Source organism: Diceros bicornis, chromosome 17 (genome assembly GCF_020826845.1).
Source record: "Diceros bicornis minor isolate mBicDic1 chromosome 17, mDicBic1.mat.cur, whole genome shotgun sequence".
NCBI classification, from domain to species: domain Eukaryota; kingdom Metazoa; phylum Chordata; class Mammalia; order Perissodactyla; family Rhinocerotidae; genus Diceros; species Diceros bicornis.
The window spans coordinates 20,477,656-20,497,301 of NC_080756.1; the positions used below are offsets into that span (position 1 = coordinate 20,477,656).

At 38.8% G+C, this 19,646-nt stretch overlaps 1 protein-coding gene and 1 long non-coding RNA gene across 3 annotated transcripts in view; one reads left to right on the top strand and one right to left on the bottom strand.

Annotated features, from left to right (window-relative positions):
* The window catches only part of LOC131416127 (uncharacterized), a 93,594-nt gene that overhangs the window by 36,610 nt on the left and 37,338 nt on the right, over positions 1 to 19,646 (bottom strand). The gene's annotated exons all lie outside the window — the stretch shown is intronic.
* Positions 6,614 to 10,808, top strand: LOC131416123 (tubulin alpha-1A chain). The gene is made up of 4 exons (XM_058558336.1): positions 6,614 to 6,719; positions 8,744 to 8,966; positions 9,109 to 9,257; positions 9,616 to 10,808. The coding sequence occupies exons 1-4, from the start codon at positions 6,717 to 6,719 to the stop codon at positions 10,594 to 10,596; spliced, it is 1,356 nt and encodes a 451-aa protein (XP_058414319.1). The 5' UTR covers positions 6,614 to 6,716; the 3' UTR covers positions 10,597 to 10,808.

Consider the following 19,646-nt stretch of genomic DNA (forward strand, 5'->3'; position numbering starts at 1 on the left):
TCTTTCCTTACACTTTACGTCATAAACCATAACAAAACACTTCCAGTTTCTGAACTCACCCAGGTGTCTGTGTATTTGCATATTTGCATGTGCACTCTCTTTCCCATTTGTACCTACTACTCCTATTTATTTTTCAAGACAGTCCCAAGTATTGCCTCTTCCAGGAAGCCTTCCTGCATTCTCTACATCACACCACCCCCCAAATACCTGGAAGTTATAGGCAATATATATCTCTTTGCACAGGATCATGCCATGCCTCTTTCCTGGGACTTATCAGAATGCATTATAGCAAATTAAATCTTTGCCAAACAAACACCTATTAATACCCTAGACTATGCCTGGCCCAATATATGCACCTTAGTAGGCAATCAATATGTGTTTCCAAAAAGAAGACACAAATGAATAAATATTTGAAATATATAGGGTTGATCATCCATATTAGTTAATTACTTGGGTTAAAAAAAGATTACAATAATTTAGAAAATAATAAAGTTGAAATAGGTATGAGCTAGAAAGAGAGAAGGCTTCTCATATATATGGTACCTTTATTTATGACAAAGGTATTACTGCAGTCCAGTGGGGAAAGGATGGTCTTCTAACTAAATAGTGCTGAGTCAACCGGATATGCACATAGGGAAAAAAATAAATCTTGATCCCTACCTCACACAAAACACACACAATAATATCAATTCCTATATGTAGGTGTATTGTAGAACTAAATGTAAAAGGTTAAACAATAAATCCTTTAGGAGAAATAAATCTTTTAGGAGAATATGTTCATGACATTGTGGGTAGGCAAAGATTTCTTAAATGTAATTCAAAAAATGCTAACAATAAAGAAAAAAATGATAAACTGAACTACTTTAAAATTAAGAATTTCTGTTCATCAAATGACACCATTAAGAGCATGAAAAGGCAAGCTACAGAATGGGAAAAGATTTTTTTTTCAATATTCAAATCCAACAAAGGACTCTTATTCATAATATATAATGTACTCCTACCAATCCCTAAGATAAAGACAGGCAACCCATGAGAAAATATGAAAAAGACTTGAACAGGCATTTCACCAAAGAGGACTTCCAGATGGACAACAAACAAATGAAAGCTGTCAACTTCCTTAGCTAACAAATTAAAGTCACAATGTGATAAGTATTACCATAAACTCTCCTGAATAGCTACAGTGAAGGAGGATGAGAAATAACCAGGGGCCAGCCCAGTGGCGTAGCGGTTAAATTCGCATGCTCCGCTTCAGCGGCCCTGGGTTCACCGGTTCGGATCCTGGGCACGGACCTAAGCACTGCTCATCAAGCCATGCTGAGGTGGCGTCCCACACAGAGCAACTAGAAGGATGTACAACTATGACATACAACTATCTACTGGGGCTTTGGGGAGAAAAAAGGAAAAAAGGAGGAAGATTGGCAACAGATGTTAGCTCAGGCCAATCTTCCTCAAAAAAAAAAAAAGAAGAAGAATTCATTGGTATTATCTAATAATCAGTCCATATTCAAATTTCCCTGGTTATCTCCAAAACATTTTACATGTGGTTTGTCTGAATCAGGATCCAAACAACATCTATTGTTATACTTGGTAGTTAGTCTCCAAAATCTATTCTAATCTACAGCAGTCCCCTTTCCCCCCTTTTTCACCCCATTCCACCATTGACTTGTTGCAGAAACAAGATAATTTGTCCTGTAGAGTGTCCCACACTCTGCATTTGTCTGTTTGCCTCCTTTGATGTCATCTGACTTGCTCCTCTATTCTCTGAATTTTCTGTAAATGGAAGTCAGCTCTAAAGGCTTGATTAGACTCAGCAAAATTGTTCTGCTAGATCACTTCATAAGTGATGCTGTGTGCTTCCTATTGGGTCACATCATAGGTTCACAAGGTCTGGTTGTCCCACCTTTTTTTTTTTTGTGAGGAAGACCAGCTCTGAGCTAACGTCTATTGCTAATCCTCCTCCTCCCCCCCCCCAAAGCCCCAGGAGATAGCTGTATGTCATAGCTGCACATCCTTTTAGTTGCTGTATGTGGGACGCGGCCTCAGCATGGCCGGAGAACCGGTGCGTCGGTGCGCGCCCAGGATCTGAACCCAGGCCGCCAGTAGCGGAGCGTGCGCACTTAACCACTAAGCCATGGGGCCGGCCCTGGTTGTCCCACTTTTAGTGATGCTAAGATTGATCAGTGAGTTCAGATGGTAATAGCCTAATCCTTCTGTTTAAAAACTCCCCATCAATATTTCATCTGAGTTTTCATCCACTGATGATCTTTGCCTGAATAAATTATTTCATTAGGGACGTAAAGTGTGATTTTTCTAATTCCATTATTACTTTCACATTTACTAGTTGGCATTATTGTATAAAAGAATGATTTCCCTAATTAACTAGGGTCATTCGGTTACCTTGAAATACAGTTTGTACAGGAAGTGCAGAACAAATGCTCAATTCTTGATTTGATTACTTGATTGCCAATGCGTAGTTACTTCCAACAGTGCAATAGTATCAGATGATTATTTTTAATTCACTTTCTTCCCTTTTTTATTTTTCTTTTCCTTTGTGGGGATATCTCTACGAACCCATGAGTTTACATTATTAAAATTTTTTATTATAAAAATTGTACAAATACAAAAGTGCAAAAAACATAACTTTAAAGTATAACAAATAACTATAAAGTGAACATCCAGCTTTTATACTCCTTTGCCTCCCTTCTCCCTATCAAAACCAACTCTCGGGAAATTATCTGAACTTTAATGTAATTTAAAATCAATGTGTCCTCTCAGAGATTTTTAAGTATAAGATTTACTTCTATTATGGAATTGAAACAGCCATATTAAGCATTTGGGATCTTCATCTTAAAACTACAGGCAGCCATTGATCTGCTTTAAGCAGTGGAGTGACATGATCTGTATTATGTGACACGATGTGATACATTTTATAATAAAATCACTCTGGCTGTTGTGTGGAGACTGGACTGGGCAAGGATATGAGTGGATGTAGAGGAAATCCAGGAGGGCACTGAGGTTGTCCAGGCAAAAGATGATGTACTTACTAGAGTGGAGGCAGTAGAGATGGAGAGAAAAGAATAAGATTTGAGAGACGTTTAGGAGGTAGACTCGACAGGACTTAGTGACTGATTCTATGCTGGTGAGAAAAGGAGAGGGAGATATCAAGAGTATTTCCTGTTTCTGACTTGAGAAACCAGGTGTATGCTGCTCCATTTACTGAGCAAGAGAAACCTGTAGGAGGTGCATGTTTGTGAGAAGATAACTAATTGAATTTGCGATACCTTTAAGAAACCTAGCCAGATATTGGAAGTTTACTATACAATCTGGATTTAAGAAGAGATGTCAAGAAGTCATGGGCATATGGAAAGGATTTGCAGCCTTGGGAATGAATGTACTTACCATCCACTAAGAGTGAATGAGATCACATAGAATAAAATGAGGAAAGGGTCTAGAGTTGAACCTTGAGGAACTGCAACATTTAAAGATCAGGAGAGGAGGGGGAATCAGCAAAAACTGAGAAGAAACAAAAAATGTACGAGGGAAACCCAAAAAATGTAGAGTTTTTGAGGCCAAGGGAAGAAAGTGTCTCAAGAAAGAGACAATAGTCAACTGTGACAAAGTTCATCACAGGTCAACAGGAACTAAAAATGTCCAGTGGATTTAGCAACAAATATGGAGGGCATTTGGTTTCAAGGAGTGATAAGAGCAGAATCCAGACTGGAATGGATTTCGGGATAAATAGGAGGTGAAGAAGTAGGAAAAAAAAGTGTTAGACAACTCCCTTGTTTCCTAGATAAGTTAGGATACACGGGGTCACGCAGTGGATTCTCCAAGGCTCCTCTCCGTGTATACATAAAAACATGCCATTCTATATACATACAGACATATGTATGTATCCTATATGCATGTACTTGTTTTATTTCTCCAATTAGATTGGAAGATTCTAGAGAAAAGAGACCATGCTGCTACCTCTGAATTCCCTACAGTATCTAGGATGGTCCAGGGCTCACTGTAGACAGTAAATGTTTATTGAATAAAAAAGGTAAAATACCTTATTAAATACCTTTAAATTACTATGACAATAGCTAATGAAAATATGCACAGAGAGAAGCCATTCATTTAATTTAACATGTATATAATGTCTACTATATGCTAGGTACTTTGCCAGGGATTAGGATTCACATTTTAATCAAGCAGAGGTGTAGACACACAAATAAATAATTTCAATTCCACAAATATTATAAAAGAAAACATGTTTTGTGCTAATCTTACTGTAGAAAGAATAAATCCATTAGTAGAATACTAATACATGTATATCGACATTAAGTTAAAGGAATTGGCAGTAAAATGTTTGCATGCTATTAAGTCAGATAATGAGGAACAAAAAGAACAAATTAGTTATTTCCCCTGCTCTCCCATTTATATATTTAAGATTATCAGTACTCAAATAATCTATTTCTGACCTATGTTTTATTGTTACTTATGCCCAAGGGGAGAAAAAAATCCTCATTTACATAAGGAACAGAATGGCTCTGAGAATTACAAAGAATCAACTGCATGAATACTCCTCTCTTTGATTTAATCCTCTGTAAATTGCAAAAAGATCTGAGACAACTGGGAAAATAATGTATTTCTTTTATATTGTAAAGAAAACAAAATTCAAGACTGTGCCTCTCGTAAGATTTTTACACTTGACCATGATCCAGCACCTGTCTGATTTATTTCATTATTAAAATTTTGAAAGAAGTATTTTCAATGAGCTACTTATTAATCCTATACTCCCCTATGCCATTTAATTCTTATTTTTGTTAAATGTACTTGTGGGTTCAGAAAGAAGCATTCGAGCCATCCTTAATTCTCCTGTCTCTTTACTGAAATATATTTTCATTGGCTAAAGGGACGGAGGTAAGATGACGTTGAACATTATTTTTCCTATGAAATATGCAAGAAGTAGATAAAATTATTTGGGTGTTGGGTTTTATTTTTTCTAGGTAAGACTACTGCAGCAAATTTGAACATGTAAAGTAGAGCTACGGATAGCAGGCTAGAAAAATCCATGGCCGCCATTGTCACACCACAACCTGCAGCAGCTGTCTCCTCAAGTCCCTCCCTCCCACACCCTGCTCTGCCTGCCAGCCCAGCAGGAATGAATGGGCTCTACAGAGCACAGTAAATGGTGCTGCAGACCCTGAAAATCTGTTGCTGAAAACTGAAAGAAAAATTATCTGCCAAAATACAAATTTTCAATTTTGGTAGCCATAAGAAACCTCTTTACCTCTGAAATTTCATTAGCAACGTCAGGTGGTACCCAGTCCAGAGTCTGATTCTGTATAGCCCATCCTTGTTGATAATGGAGCCTTTCTAAATAGCAAAAGAATGTTACTGCAATCCATTTCCTAGGGGTGAAAGCAAAGCCTTTTTGACCCAAGAGGCAGTTGAGCAACCACCAGAGTCTCTAGTTGAATAGCAACCATGTGAGGCTGGCAACAATTCCCAGTTTGAAGCTCAATCTCAGAGGAGGAGATTTACCAAATACACACAAGCACCACATAAAAAAGAAATGCAGTTATTGAGCTGACATCACACAGTTGTCTGTGGAAGGAGGCAACATTACAAAATGGTCTTCTTTTTACATTATACAACTCTCCTCCCTTTTAATTTGGTGTCTCAGTTATTTTTCTCTTTCCAGAAAAGAGAATGATGCAGAATATAACTGCATAACTGCACAGGTAGCACTAACTTCTGAACTCAATTCTTCCTCCCTGTATTTTCTCAATTGTATATCAGGAAAGACGATTCACTTTAAGGAACAATACACTACATAAAATATATTACATAGACTTCTGGTAAAGGAATATTTCTAGTAGACTATGATACGTTCATTAGATCTTAACTATTGCCATGTTAAAACTACTTGTGTGCTTCCATATTTAGTACTGTTATTCATTCCATCTTCCATTTTTGTTTAGCCATTTGCGGGAGGGGTGCAGAAGAAGGTCTGAAAATAAATCACTTGAACTTGAGAAACCATTTTGTACGGCTCTATTATTGAACTGTTTTTAAATTAAAAAAAAAAAATCACATTTACCCAAGCCATTTTAAGCATCATTCCCATCTTCTCTCCTACTTTATTTTAAAGCAACTAGAGATGTTGAATCCTCACCAAATGTAGTCGAGTTTAGTATACTTTGAGGGAGGGGCTGGGAGTAATTTTCCGTTAAATATTTCATCTCAACACAAATTCTACTATCCAGTGATGGGAAAAACCTTACACTGGTGATTTTAACTGGAGTTTGAGGTTTAAGCAATATAAAATCATCCAACCCCAGTTCTCTTTCTTTCCTTTTCCCCCCCTCCCCAACCCCACCCCATAATGGATGCTCGGCTGACTGTTTTTGCACGGTCTCTTTGTCTGGAGGATGCAAACAGTCTATGGATGCTAGGGAAAAAGGGGTGGGGGAGAGATTACCTCATCCCATGTCGCTTGCACCAATCACCTCTCTCCCGTCGTGGCTTCTCTGGGCAGATTGAGGGGTCTGGACCAACAGGAAAAGGCCCCAGCCCATCCCCATGGTGACCGAGTTGTATATAGGGAGCCGCATCCACCCATGTGCCGCAGGTTCTCTTACATCGACCGCCTAAGAGTCGCGCTGTAAGAAGCAACAACCTCTCCTCTTCCTCTTCGCCATCTGCTCAGCAGCCGCAAAGCAGCAACCATGGTAAGAATCTCTTTTCTCGGCTTTTTGTGGCCGTTGGGTGGGGTCAATCTCCCAGGATCTACTTGGAAAATCTTAAGCCCTTTTTTCTTTACAACTCCTTTGAGTAACGGTAGCTTATGCTTTGTTAGCGAGGTTTAGCTTTGCCCCAAATCCTTGAACCCGGCGGCCGCCGCAGTGCAGGGTGCAGGAGCCCAGCCAGAACTGCGCCCAGGGCGCAGGAGACCCGTGGGGAAGAACAAAGGCGGCGCACAGGGAGTTTTTGTTATCCGAGCCCTTCGGTACCGCAGGCAGCCCCTCTGTCGGTGACGAAAGGGTCTGTGGCAGGGAATGGCGATCGTGGCGTCGCCTGCTCGGCTCCCGTGTATGTGCGTACGGTATTCGTGTGACGCAGAGGGTCTCTTTTCTTCCTCGCGTTGTTCCCCAGAGGCAGGGAGAGGAGTCGTCGTCCAAAAAGACCAGGGGTCGGTGGGTGTGGCGGGGAGAGAAGGACAGGGACAAAGCGGAGCCTTGGGTTAGTATAAAAAGGTCCCTCCGCGACTCGTTGGTATTTTAGAAAGATACCCGTATATTAACCGGGCAAAATGGTTAGTTTTTGTTGGAGCCGCTGGCTGCCGGCGTCGGGGCGGCGCCGGGGCGGAGTTGTTTGTTTCTGGCTGCTTCTGCCTTGGAGCCACTGGGCGGGGTTCGCCCTCGCTAAACCTTCTCTGTCAAAAGACTTTTAATAAAAGCCTTTCATCGTTGTGGAACTGTAGGCGTTAAAAGGTTTATCATTCCTTGTTAAAACTTAGAGGAAATATTTTTTCTTGAGGAGCAAAATCACAGTTCACTTGACAAGCCCTTTAAAGTCTGGTCTGGGGCCGCCCCGCCCTGACTGACTCGAGTCTGTGTGTGTGTCTGTCTTGGCCGCACGTCCAGCAAGGGAGAAAGCCCACTTTGTGAGGTAGGGTACCCTAATGCTCAGGACCCAGGGAAACGCCCTCCCCAATATATCAGACAATGGATAGACAATGGAGGTTGTAGCCATAAAGACTGTAGAGAAGAAAATCTCTATTGAATGTGATGAGTATGAATATTCTGTGGTGGGAAGAGAATCTCAGAATGAAAATACTATTTTGTTATTTTAAATAAGTATTCCATTATCCTTTCACTGGGCTTTTATTCTTTGGTAGCTTCTCATGTGATACTTGTTTCTAATTTAGGAACTTGTTTTAAAGATACTAATTTTCAGTTTTTTGCAGTGGAGAAGATTCTGGAAAAACTTTTTTTTAAAGTAATGAAATTGCCGCAAAGAAGAATTATACTTTGTGTCCAGCTGTTTTTTGTTCTAGTGCATCTTCCTTAATTCATTTCAATTTAGGCATATGGTCCCAGCCTGGGTCAGAGGAGGAAAACTGGCAGAATAGCAGAATGAGATCATGTAGGCAGTTTCTGGAAATAGAGCTTGCTCTGTTAAATAATGTAGCAGACAGTACAGGCTAGCACCAGGCACAGCAAATACAGCAATGCAGCAATGCAGAGGCAGACCTTGTTTAGCTTCCAATCCGCTGGTACTGATGGATTCTGCAGATAGACTGCAGAAGGGTGTGGCTTCTAACATCAGCTGCAGTACAGATGTCCATGTTGAAATACCAAGTCATATTCAGAAGAAACTCTCATCTTTATTTAAAGGGGAAGGAGGTAGTAATATTGATTCCAATTGATTAATGGTCGAATTTAATTTACTTCATTTTACAAAATCTGTGCTTCGAATATTTTAAATATGAAAAAAATCTTCTAGTCAAGCATGGCTGTGGGAACAATGGACTTGTACCACGTGCTAAACAGTGCAACATTATTCAGATCACACCCATCTGCAGCATTTGTAGCAGGTGCTTCTCCTTAATCATTTCTATTGTGTTAGGGATATGACCTCAAATAAATTTGAAGAATACCTGTATATTACTAGAAATATTTTTAGAAATTTACTGAAAATTCAAAATTCTAACACAACCCAATTTTACAATTTTTCTCTTTCCTTCCCACAGCGTGAGTGCATCTCCATCCACGTTGGCCAGGCTGGTGTCCAGATCGGCAATGCCTGCTGGGAGCTCTACTGCCTGGAACACGGCATCCAGCCCGATGGCCAGATGCCAAGTGACAAGACCATTGGGGGAGGAGATGACTCCTTCAACACCTTCTTCAGTGAGACGGGTGCTGGCAAGCATGTGCCCAGGGCAGTGTTTGTAGACCTGGAACCCACAGTCATTGGTGAGTTGACCACACTAACCTGAGTGAGATCCCAGGGGTCTGGGACAGGAGGTCTGTCCTGGGGGCTCCGCTGATGCCCTGGGGTTGAGCAGGCTTGTGCAGGTGGTTAGTGATGGGTGGCTGCTTTGTCTTCCTTTTCCAGATGAGGTTCGCACTGGCACCTACCGCCAGCTCTTCCACCCTGAGCAGCTCATCACAGGCAAGGAAGATGCTGCCAATAACTATGCCCGTGGGCACTACACCATTGGCAAGGAGATCATTGACCTCGTCTTGGACCGAATTCGGAAACTAGTACGTTTATTCTCAAGAATAAAGTAAATAATGAGCCTAAGGAAGACATTTGAAGTAGGCTCCTTTTTTCAAACACAGAATTGAAATGTAATAATGAATGAGAGGAATTATTCTTTTATAGTTTTTTAAAAAATTCAATTAAAACACGAACTATTTGGTGTCATTTTATAAATATTAATGAAGATATTTTTAATTAAGAAATGCTGAGTGATTCCAGGAACATCTACATTTTTTTTCAAGTGTTTGTCGTCAAAATAAGAGCTATATGTTTGGAATTGTATGAAAAGTCAAAATAGATTTACTATGATTATATCACAAAAAGCAGTAACTATGTTTTCTCTTTCCTCTTTTCTAACAGGCCGACCAGTGCACAGGTCTTCAGGGCTTCCTGGTTTTCCACAGCTTTGGTGGGGGAACTGGTTCTGGGTTCACCTCCCTGCTAATGGAGCGTCTCTCTGTCGATTATGGCAAGAAGTCTAAGCTGGAGTTCTCCATTTACCCAGCCCCGCAGGTTTCCACAGCTGTAGTTGAGCCCTACAACTCCATCCTCACCACCCACACCACCCTGGAGCACTCCGATTGTGCCTTCATGGTAGACAATGAGGCCATCTATGACATCTGTCGTAGGAACCTCGATATTGAGCGCCCAACCTACACTAACCTGAATAGGTTGATAGGTCAAATTGTGTCCTCCATCACTGCTTCCCTCAGATTTGATGGAGCCCTGAATGTTGATCTGACAGAATTCCAGACCAACCTGGTGCCCTATCCCCGCATCCACTTCCCTCTGGCCACATATGCCCCTGTCATCTCTGCTGAGAAAGCCTACCATGAACAGCTTTCTGTAGCAGAGATCACCAATGCTTGCTTTGAGCCAGCGAACCAGATGGTGAAATGTGACCCTCGTCATGGTAAATACATGGCTTGTTGCCTGTTGTACCGTGGCGACGTGGTTCCCAAAGATGTCAATGCTGCCATTGCCACCATCAAGACCAAGCGTACCATCCAGTTTGTGGATTGGTGCCCCACTGGCTTCAAAGTTGGCATTAATTACCAGCCTCCCACTGTGGTACCTGGTGGAGATCTGGCCAAAGTACAGCGGGCTGTGTGCATGCTGAGCAATACCACAGCCATTGCTGAGGCCTGGGCTCGCCTGGACCACAAGTTTGATCTGATGTATGCCAAGCGTGCCTTTGTTCACTGGTACGTGGGTGAGGGCATGGAGGAAGGAGAGTTTTCTGAGGCCCGTGAGGATATGGCTGCCCTTGAGAAGGATTATGAGGAGGTTGGTGTGGATTCTGTTGAAGGAGAGGGTGAGGAAGAAGGAGAGGAATACTAAAGTTAAAATGTCACAAAGGTGCTGCTTTTACAGGGAAGCTTATTCTCTTTTAAACATTGAAAAGTTGTGGTCTGATCAGTTAATTTGTATGTAGCAGTGTATACTCTCATATACAATTACTGACTTTGCTTTAAAAACACGACGCTTTGTTCCAGACCCAAGCTGTCCATTTCTCTGATGGGTTTGAATAAAGTATTCCCTGTCTTAAAGGAGTTCAGACTTGTGTTTTCTATTTGGGTGTCTGAAAATTTTCATGTATATAGGACACTGAAAAGAAAGAATAACTGTTGACTCTGGTTTATACGTATACTATGAAGTGACTATTTTATTTTTTTAAGTTTTCTTAGTATATTAATATTTATAAAATATAAAATATATATCTAAAGATTACCATTAGATAACATCCATGCTATTCTTAAGTTTTGACTTAAACTGCTAGTACTTTTTAGAATTGATATTTGCTAAATACACAGCCAAAGGTCTGGTTGGCTGCTGAGTCTTATACAACCAACATAAAATGGTCAATATTCCAAATGCAACATCAGGTCTAACAAGCTTATTTTCATGCCTCTTCATCTCCTTGGCCTGTGTCCAGTGCCATCATGTTTCCTCTGCCCCTCGTTCTCAATAGAATTCTGCCCTCTTCAAGCAATTGCCCTCAATGTTAGACCTAATTCTTTACTTCTTCTTTCCAAACATATTTTCAGCTGATTGTCACAATGGAAAAGCCTGATAAGTTTATTCACTCTAATGTGTTAATTATATATCTGAATTGTAACTCTAAGGATTTTTTTTTTAATATGGGCCAATAACTTCAAAGAGCAAAACTCTAATAGTGCAGTTGCAGGCATCAGCACTAACACAGTGAGAGAAACAGTTTTGGACCAAGCGTTTCTTCAATAATGGAGCTGCAAGCCCAACTGACCAAAAGGCTAAGGACCCAAGGACAATAAATTGTCTTGTGCTATCACATTATCTTGTCCTGGGATAATCAGTGGTGATGAAATGATTTTTTGGTATTAATAGCCTATTTAACCTATGTTTCCTTTGACACTGCCAACTAAGAGGTATAATCGTATTGTAGTTAATGGAACTAATGCAAAATAAGAAGCCAAGATCAACTAATTTTAAAGTCAATCCAATACTACTCAGCATTTTTAACTAGAAGCCAATGTGAATAGATCTGATGCACAAAGAGTTAAAAGGCCTCATTCATTCAGATAAAAAATAATGTGGAAACTAGATCAAATATAAGTTTTTAATGTACATTTCCAGCACCTACTAAAGTATAATGGATATGGTGGATGTACAATGATTATTGGTTAAATAAGTAAAATGTAGGATAAAAGAAATATAAGTATAAAATCAAAGAAAAATAAAAGCCTTATGATCCTAATTTTAATTATAAATAAGAGTATGAATTTGTTATATATTTTCTATTATGAAAAAAAAATTTTTCATAGCTTTGTCTACTGAAAAGGGCTAGGACTAATGTAGCAATGAGTATCCCTAGCACTGATGGTGGTTTCTAAATACCATTTCCCTCTAAAAGGAACCAGAACATTTTAGAGAAAAGACTGGTTCCAAGCCTGGAGCAGGAAATATGCAAGTTCAGCCTCAAATATTTTCTCATTCCAGAAAGCAAGAATGATATCAAAGACTAAAATCATATCAAAAGGTTCCAGGAGTCAAGTTGAAGGGGGCACTTATTGATGGTACAATGTGAGAATCGAAAACAACAGTGACTGCAATGGATTGAACCATATAAAATATGTTAAAATCCATGAGCTCATAACATTTTTTGTGTAGTTTAGAAAACAATAGAAAACAGTAGGGCAGTTACTAAAAAAATTAAACCTAGAATTACCCTATGACGAGCAATTTCATTTCTGGGTATATACCCAAAAGAATTGAAAGCAGGGACTCAGACATATATTTGTATACCCATGCTCATAGCAGCATTATTCACAATAGCCAAAAGGTGAAAGCAACCCTAATGCTCATTGGATGAATGGATAAACAAAATGTGGTATATATGTACAGTGGAATATTATTCTGCCTTAAAAAGAAATAAAATTCTGACACATGCAACAACATGGATGAACTTTGAAAACATTAAGCTAAATGAAATAAGCCAGACACAAAAGGACAAATATTGCCTGATTCTACCCATATGAGGTACGTAGACTAGTCAAATTCATAGAGACAGAAAGTAGAATAGTGGTTACCAGGGGTAGGGGGTAACGATATAATGGGAAGTTATTATTTAACAGACACAGAGTTTCAATTCGGAATGATGAAAAATTTCTGGAGATGAATAGTGGTGATGGTTGTACAATAATGCAAATGTACTTAATGCTACTGAATTGTACACTTAAAAAGGATTAAAATGGGGGTCGGGCCTGTGGCTAAGTGCGCGCGCTTCGCTACTGGTGGCCGGGGTCCGGATCCTGGGCGCACACCGATGCACCGCTTCTCCGGCCATGCTGAGGCCGCGTCCCACATACAGCAACTAGAAGGATGTGCAACTATGACATACAACTATCCACTGGGGCTTTGGGGAAAAAAAAGGAGGAGGATTGGCAATAGATGTTAGCTCAGAGCTGGTCTTCCTCAGCAAAAAGAGGAGTATTAGCATGGATGTTAGCTCAGAGCTGATCTTCCTCACAAAAAGAAAAAAAAGAGGGTTAATATGGAGCCATCCCTGAGGGCCTGGTGGTTAAAGTTAGGCACGCTCTGCTTCAGTGGCCTGAGTTCGATTCCCGGGTGCGGAACCACACCACAGACGATGTCAGTAGCCATGTTGTAGTGGTGGCTCAACATATAAGAACCAGAAGAACTTACAACTATATACACAACTATGTACTGGGCCTTTGAGGGGGAAAAAAGAAGAAAAAAAAAAAAGGAGGAAGATTGGCAACAGATGTTAGCTCAGGGCAAATCTTCCCCTAAAAAAAACGGTTAAAATGGTAAATTTTATGTTGTTCCATTAAACAAACAATGGAAGCATAAACCAAGAACTAAAAAATTGGTTACCTGTAGACAGAGGGAACATGGTCTAACCAAACTCTGAATGTATTTTTTATATCATTTAACTGTAGAAACATTTATCTGTATTACATAATTATAATAAAGAACTAAATCAAGGTGGAAAAATATCTCTAAAAATTAAAAGCAAAATGAAACCAATCTAACCAAGTATCAAGTCGGTAGCTTGACTAGAGTGGGGAAGTCTTTCACGTGACTTTAAAACACAGTAATTTGATTGTATATCCACAGTGAGATATATCCTAAAGAAAAAAGGAACTCCAAAAACACATAAACTGTTTTCAGTAATCATATTTCTAGTAGTAATACTGATATTGTTATTTTGAAACTATTTATATTAGAATAAATAAAATGAATAATTCATTAAAGTTATTAGTATACAAAAATCTTAAAAGTTATATTACATATATTCAAGAAAGTGGATGAATTTTAAGTAGAGATATGGGGGAAAATCCAAATCAAAATTCTAGAGACAAAAAATATATCTGAGATAAAAAATATACTGAATGGGGACTGGCCCAGTGGCTTAGCGGTTAAGTGCACGCGCTCCGCTGCTGGCAGCCCGAGGTTTGAATCCCGGGCACGCACCGACGCACCACTTCTCTGGCCATGCTGAGGCCATGTCCCACATACAGCAACTAGAAGGATGTGCAGCTATGACACACAACTATCTACTGGGGCTTTGGGGGAAAAAAAAATTAAAAAAAAAAAAATTAAAAAAAATATACTGAATGGGATCAACAGTAGATTAGACACTGCAGAAGAAAGGATTAAGGAATTGAAAACATAACAATCAAAATTACCCAAAATGAAACACAGAACAAAAAATAAAGTGGAAAAAAAAAGAACAAATAAATGGATACTAAATAGAACATAAACAGAAGCAGACTGAAGATGACTCAGCATTTTAAACAGTTTGTAAACTTCAAGAATGAGATTTTAGGGCCAGCCCCGTGGCTTAGCAGTTAAGTGCGCAAGCTCTGCTACTGGCAGCCAGGGTTCGGATCCCAGGTGTGCACCGATGCACCACTTGTCCGGCCGTGCTGAGGTGGCGTCCCACATATAGCAACTAGAAGGATGTGCAACTATGACATACAATTATCTACTGGGGCCTTGGGGAGGAAAAGGGAAAAAAAAGGAAGAGTATTAGCAATAGATGTTAGCTCAGGGCCAGTCTTCCTCAGCAAAAAGAGGAGTATTGGCATGGATGTTAGCTCAGGGCTGATCTTCCACGCCAAAAAAAAAAAGAATGAGATTTTAAACCTTTTGTTTTTACATTTTTTCAATTACAAACTGCTTTCAACATAAAATAGGGTGCAATAAATAAATTTAAAATAAATTTTATAAATCTATAAAGAGATATTTTTAAGATTAGAATTACATAATGTTAAAACACTGTTTTGTTTTTTATATATTTATTTTGTGTTATTTTTGTACTTTTTTTTTTTTTGAGAAAGATTGGCCCCGAGCTACCATCTGTTGCTAATCTTCCTCCTTTTTTTCTTTTTTCTCCCCAAAGCCCCAGGAGATAGTTGTATGTCATAGTTGTACATCCTTCTAGCTGCTCTATGTGAGATGCCACCTCAGCATGGCTTGATGAGCAGTGTGTAGGTCTGCACCCAGGATCCAAACCAGCAAACCCCGGGCCGCTGAAGCAGAGAGCACAAACTTAACCACTACAGCACGGGGCAGGCCCTTATTTTGCCTTATTTTTAATTGTAGTAAAATACACATAGCATAAAATTTACCATCTTAACTATTTTTTCAAGTGTACAGTTCAGTAATGTGAAGGGCATTCACATGGTTGTACAACCAACCTCTGGAACTCTTTTCATCTTGCAAAAGTAAAACTCTATACTCATTAAACAACGCCCCATTTCCCCCTCCCTCTATGCTCTGGTAACCACCATTCTACTTTCTGTCTCTATGAATTTGACAATTCTAGGTACTTCAAATAATAGAATCAAACGTTATTTGTCTTTTTGTGACTAGCTTATTTCACTTAGCATAATGTCCCCAAGGTTCAATCATATGTCAGAATTTCCTTCATTTTTAAGTCTGAATAATATTCCACATTTTGTTTATCCATTCATCTGTCTATGGACATTAGGGTTGCTTCCACCTTTTGGCTATTGTGAATAATGCTGTTATGAACATGGGTATACAAATATCTCTTCCAGACCCTGCTTCTTGTTCTTTTGGAATTGCTGGATCATATGGTAATTCTAGGTTTAATTTTTTTTTTGAGGACCCACTATACTGTTTTCCATAGACGCTACACCATTTTACATTCCCACCAACAGTGTACAAGGGTTCCAATTTCTCCATATCCTTGTCAACACTTGCTATTTTCTGTTGTTTTGTTCATAGTAGCCATTTTAATGGGTATGAGGTGGTATCTCATTGTGGTTTTGATTTGCATTTCCCTAATGATTAGTGATGTTCAGTATCTTTTAATGTGCTTATTGTCAATTTTGATATCTTCTTTGGAAAAATATCTATTCAAGTCCTTTGTTCTCTTTTTTTTAGTATAATAATTTTTTTATTGAGGTATAATTGACATAAACATTATATTAATTTCAGGTGTACAACATAATGATTTGATATTTGTATGTATTGCAAAATGATCACCACAATAAGTCCAGTTAACATCTGTCACCATACAGTTACAAAATTGTTTTTTCTTGTGGAGACTTTTAAGATTTACTCTCTTTGCAACTTTCAAATAGGCAATACAGTATTATTGACCATAGTCCCCATAGTGCACATTATATCCTCATGACTTATTTATTTTGTAACTGAAAATTTGTACCTTTTGACCCCCTTCACCCATTTTGCCCACTCCCCACCACTGCCTCTGGGCAACCACTAATCTGTTCTCTGTTTCTATGATTTGCTCACTTTTTAATCGGGTTGTTAATATTAAAACACTTTTGTCCTGCTATTTAATCTATGAGGTTATAAAAACCTCGATATAATTAAAATGTAAAAAAACAAGAAATCGACAGTAAAAGAGAATATTTTATCTTGAGACCATCATATAAATTTTATAATTCTCCTGTGTGTATTAACTCCTTCATATGAAAAAGTAAAAAATAGTAATAGTGGCTATGTGCTCATCCTATCCTTTTTTCTATCTTTAATTGGAATGTAGCTTTTGGCCTTGAGATATATGTTTTATAAGTTTTTTATCAATATATGTAAAGGATATATATCAATATAAGAATTTCTATATTATTAAAATTTTTTATCAGAATGGATGTTGAATTTTATTAAATGTCTTTTCAGTGATATTTGGAGATTGACATGATTTTTCTCCTTCAATACATTATGATGAATTATTTTAAAAGCTTTCCTAATATTGAATCATCATTGCATTTCCATTACAAAAAACTTGGTCACAATGGTTCTTATTCTAATATGCTGCCAGATTCTATTTGATGATGTGAATTTTCACTCCCACCAGCAGTGTATGTGAGTATATGGCTGAGTCCTATTATTTTTCAATATAGACTGTGGCATCACACCAGAGTACGTTCCAGGAAAAAAAAAAATAGTTCTACCAGAAGTCTATATAGTGCCGTCCAGGTGAGTAAGCTTTTGATGCTTCATCTTAATTCAGAGACAGAATTTAGAGTATCAAAAGTAGGAGTTCATACTTTTTTTCTTTTTGTTTTGGTGAGGAAGATTGGCCCTGAGCTAACATCCGTGCCCATCTTCCTCTATTTTGTATGTGGATCACTGCCACAGCATGGCTTCATTAGTGATGTAGGTCCGTGCCCAGGATCCGAATCTGTGAACCCCAGGTTGCTGAGGCAGAGCGTGGTGAACTTAACCACTAGGCCACCAGGCCAGCCCCAGGAGTTCATTCTTGATGACTAGAGGTGATGAGAGCAGATATCTTTTTCTTGTTTCCAATCTTAGGGAATGTTTAATATTTTACCATTATGTATGATGTTACTGTCAGTTTTTCATAGATGTTCTTTATCAGATTGAGGAAGTTTCCTTCTATTCCTAGTTTGCTGAGAGGTTTTCTTTTTCTTTTTTTTTTTTATTGTGAAATTTTTGTTGTACCTTATTGTTTATCAGTCACCATATAAGTGCATCCCTCCACCCCTTGTGCCCACGGCCCATCCCCCTAGCCCCTGGTAACGACCAAACAGTTCTATCTGTGCGTGTGTTGGTTTATCTTCCACATAGGAGTGAAATCATGCACTGTTTGTCTTTCTCTTTCTGGCGTATTTCGCTTAACATAATAACCTCCAGGTCCACCCGTGTTGTTGCAAATGGGACGATTTTGTCTTTCTTTATGGCTGAGTAATATTCCATGATATATATATACCACATCTTCTTTATCCAATCATCAGTCGAGGGACACTTGGGTTGCGTCTATGTCTTGGCTATAGTGAATAATGCTGTGATGAACATAGGGGTGCATAAGCCTCTTTGGATTGTTGATTTCAGGTTCATTGGGTAGATACCCAGTAGTAGGATAGCTGGATCATAAGGTATTTCTATTTTTAATTTTTTGAGGAATCTCTGAGAGGTTTTCTTTTTTCTTTTTATAAATGGGTATTGGATTTTGTCAAATTCTTTTGCTGCATGCATCTATTGAGATAATCATACGGGTTTTTTCCTATATATGGTGAATTGGATTCATTGACTTTTGAATATGAAACCAACCTTGCATTCATGGGATAAAATATAATTTATATTTTAAAGCAGAGATTCTTAACTCAGGGTTCTGGAAACCACAGAGTACTTCATAGATGATTCTCAGGGATTGGAGAGCTCCTTGATGTTGTATGCAAAATTCTGTGTGAATATGCTCATGGTAGATTGTCTCCAAAGATAGCCACTAATCATTTCTCTCATCCCTGTAGGTACATGGTACTTCTCCCATCAAGAGATAAAGTCTATTCCTCTCTCCTTAAATCTCAGTTGGCCTTGTGACTGCTTTGACTAATAAAATGTGACAGAAGAGAAGCTGTGCCAGATCAGGGTCAAGCCCTTAAGAAGCCTGGCAGCTTGTTTTCATTCAGAGAGGTCATGTAAAAAAGAACCAGGGCACTCCACCCAACAGCCAATACAAAGACCCCAGACATGTGAGTGCAACTATCCTAGGCATTCCAGCTCCAGCTGATTCCAGCTGAATGCAAATGCGTGAGTGAGCCAGATGACGCCATATGGAACAGAACACTCCATGGCCCATGGAATCATGAGAAATAATAAATAATTGTTGTTTTAAGTCAATAAGTTTTGGGGTGGTTTGACACACAGCAAGAGACAACTCTTAGAAGGCTTATACACACAAGAAACAAGGCTTATACACACATCTGGAGAGAAAACAGACAGTTTTCATCAGAGTCTCCAAAACAATTAAAACCGCTAGAGGAATGAAACACTGAAAATTCTTTAGGAAATACCTTATAAATATTCCTTTTTTCAGTATTTTTGATAGATATTAGCAGCAGTGTCCTTAAGATTATAATCTTTTGCCATGTGTAAATAGGGTATAGTTATTGAATTTGGCAAAAATGAAAAGTCATATGCTTTAGCAATCTAATGGGACTGACAACGTAAGGTGAAAAGTGAGAAAACTTACTGGACCATCCCTCCTCTGCTCTGAAGCAAGTTTAGGTAGTATTTTAAGGCTAGACCAAAACTCTTCACAAAAAAATATACACATGAACATGTGAAAATATACACACAAAAATTATACACAGAGAAAAAACAAAAGCAGATCCAAAGTTCTACACCGTAAAATGTGGTAAAAATGTAGTTGCACACATGAACCAGCTGGATGTATTCAACTATCATCATAAATAGTGCAGTCATGGTAGAAAGTGAGTGTGATCTGAAATTGAGTTAGAACCTAACTTGGTAGCGTCTGGAGAAAAAATGACTGAGACATAGGGCATAGCTTCCATCTGGTGAATGGGGTGAAGTAGGGCAGAGGGTTGGAAGGAGAATGACAATACAGTAGACCAGGAAAAAGGAGC

Coding starts and splice junctions, on each gene's coding strand:
- LOC131416123 (XM_058558336.1), top strand. Junction 8,967..9,108: donor CCTGGAACCCACAGTCATTG/GTGAGTTGACCA, acceptor TTCCTTTTCCAG/ATGAGGTTCGCACTGGCACC. Junction 9,258..9,615: donor TGGACCGAATTCGGAAACTA/GTACGTTTATTC, acceptor CTTTTCTAACAG/GCCGACCAGTGCACAGGTCT.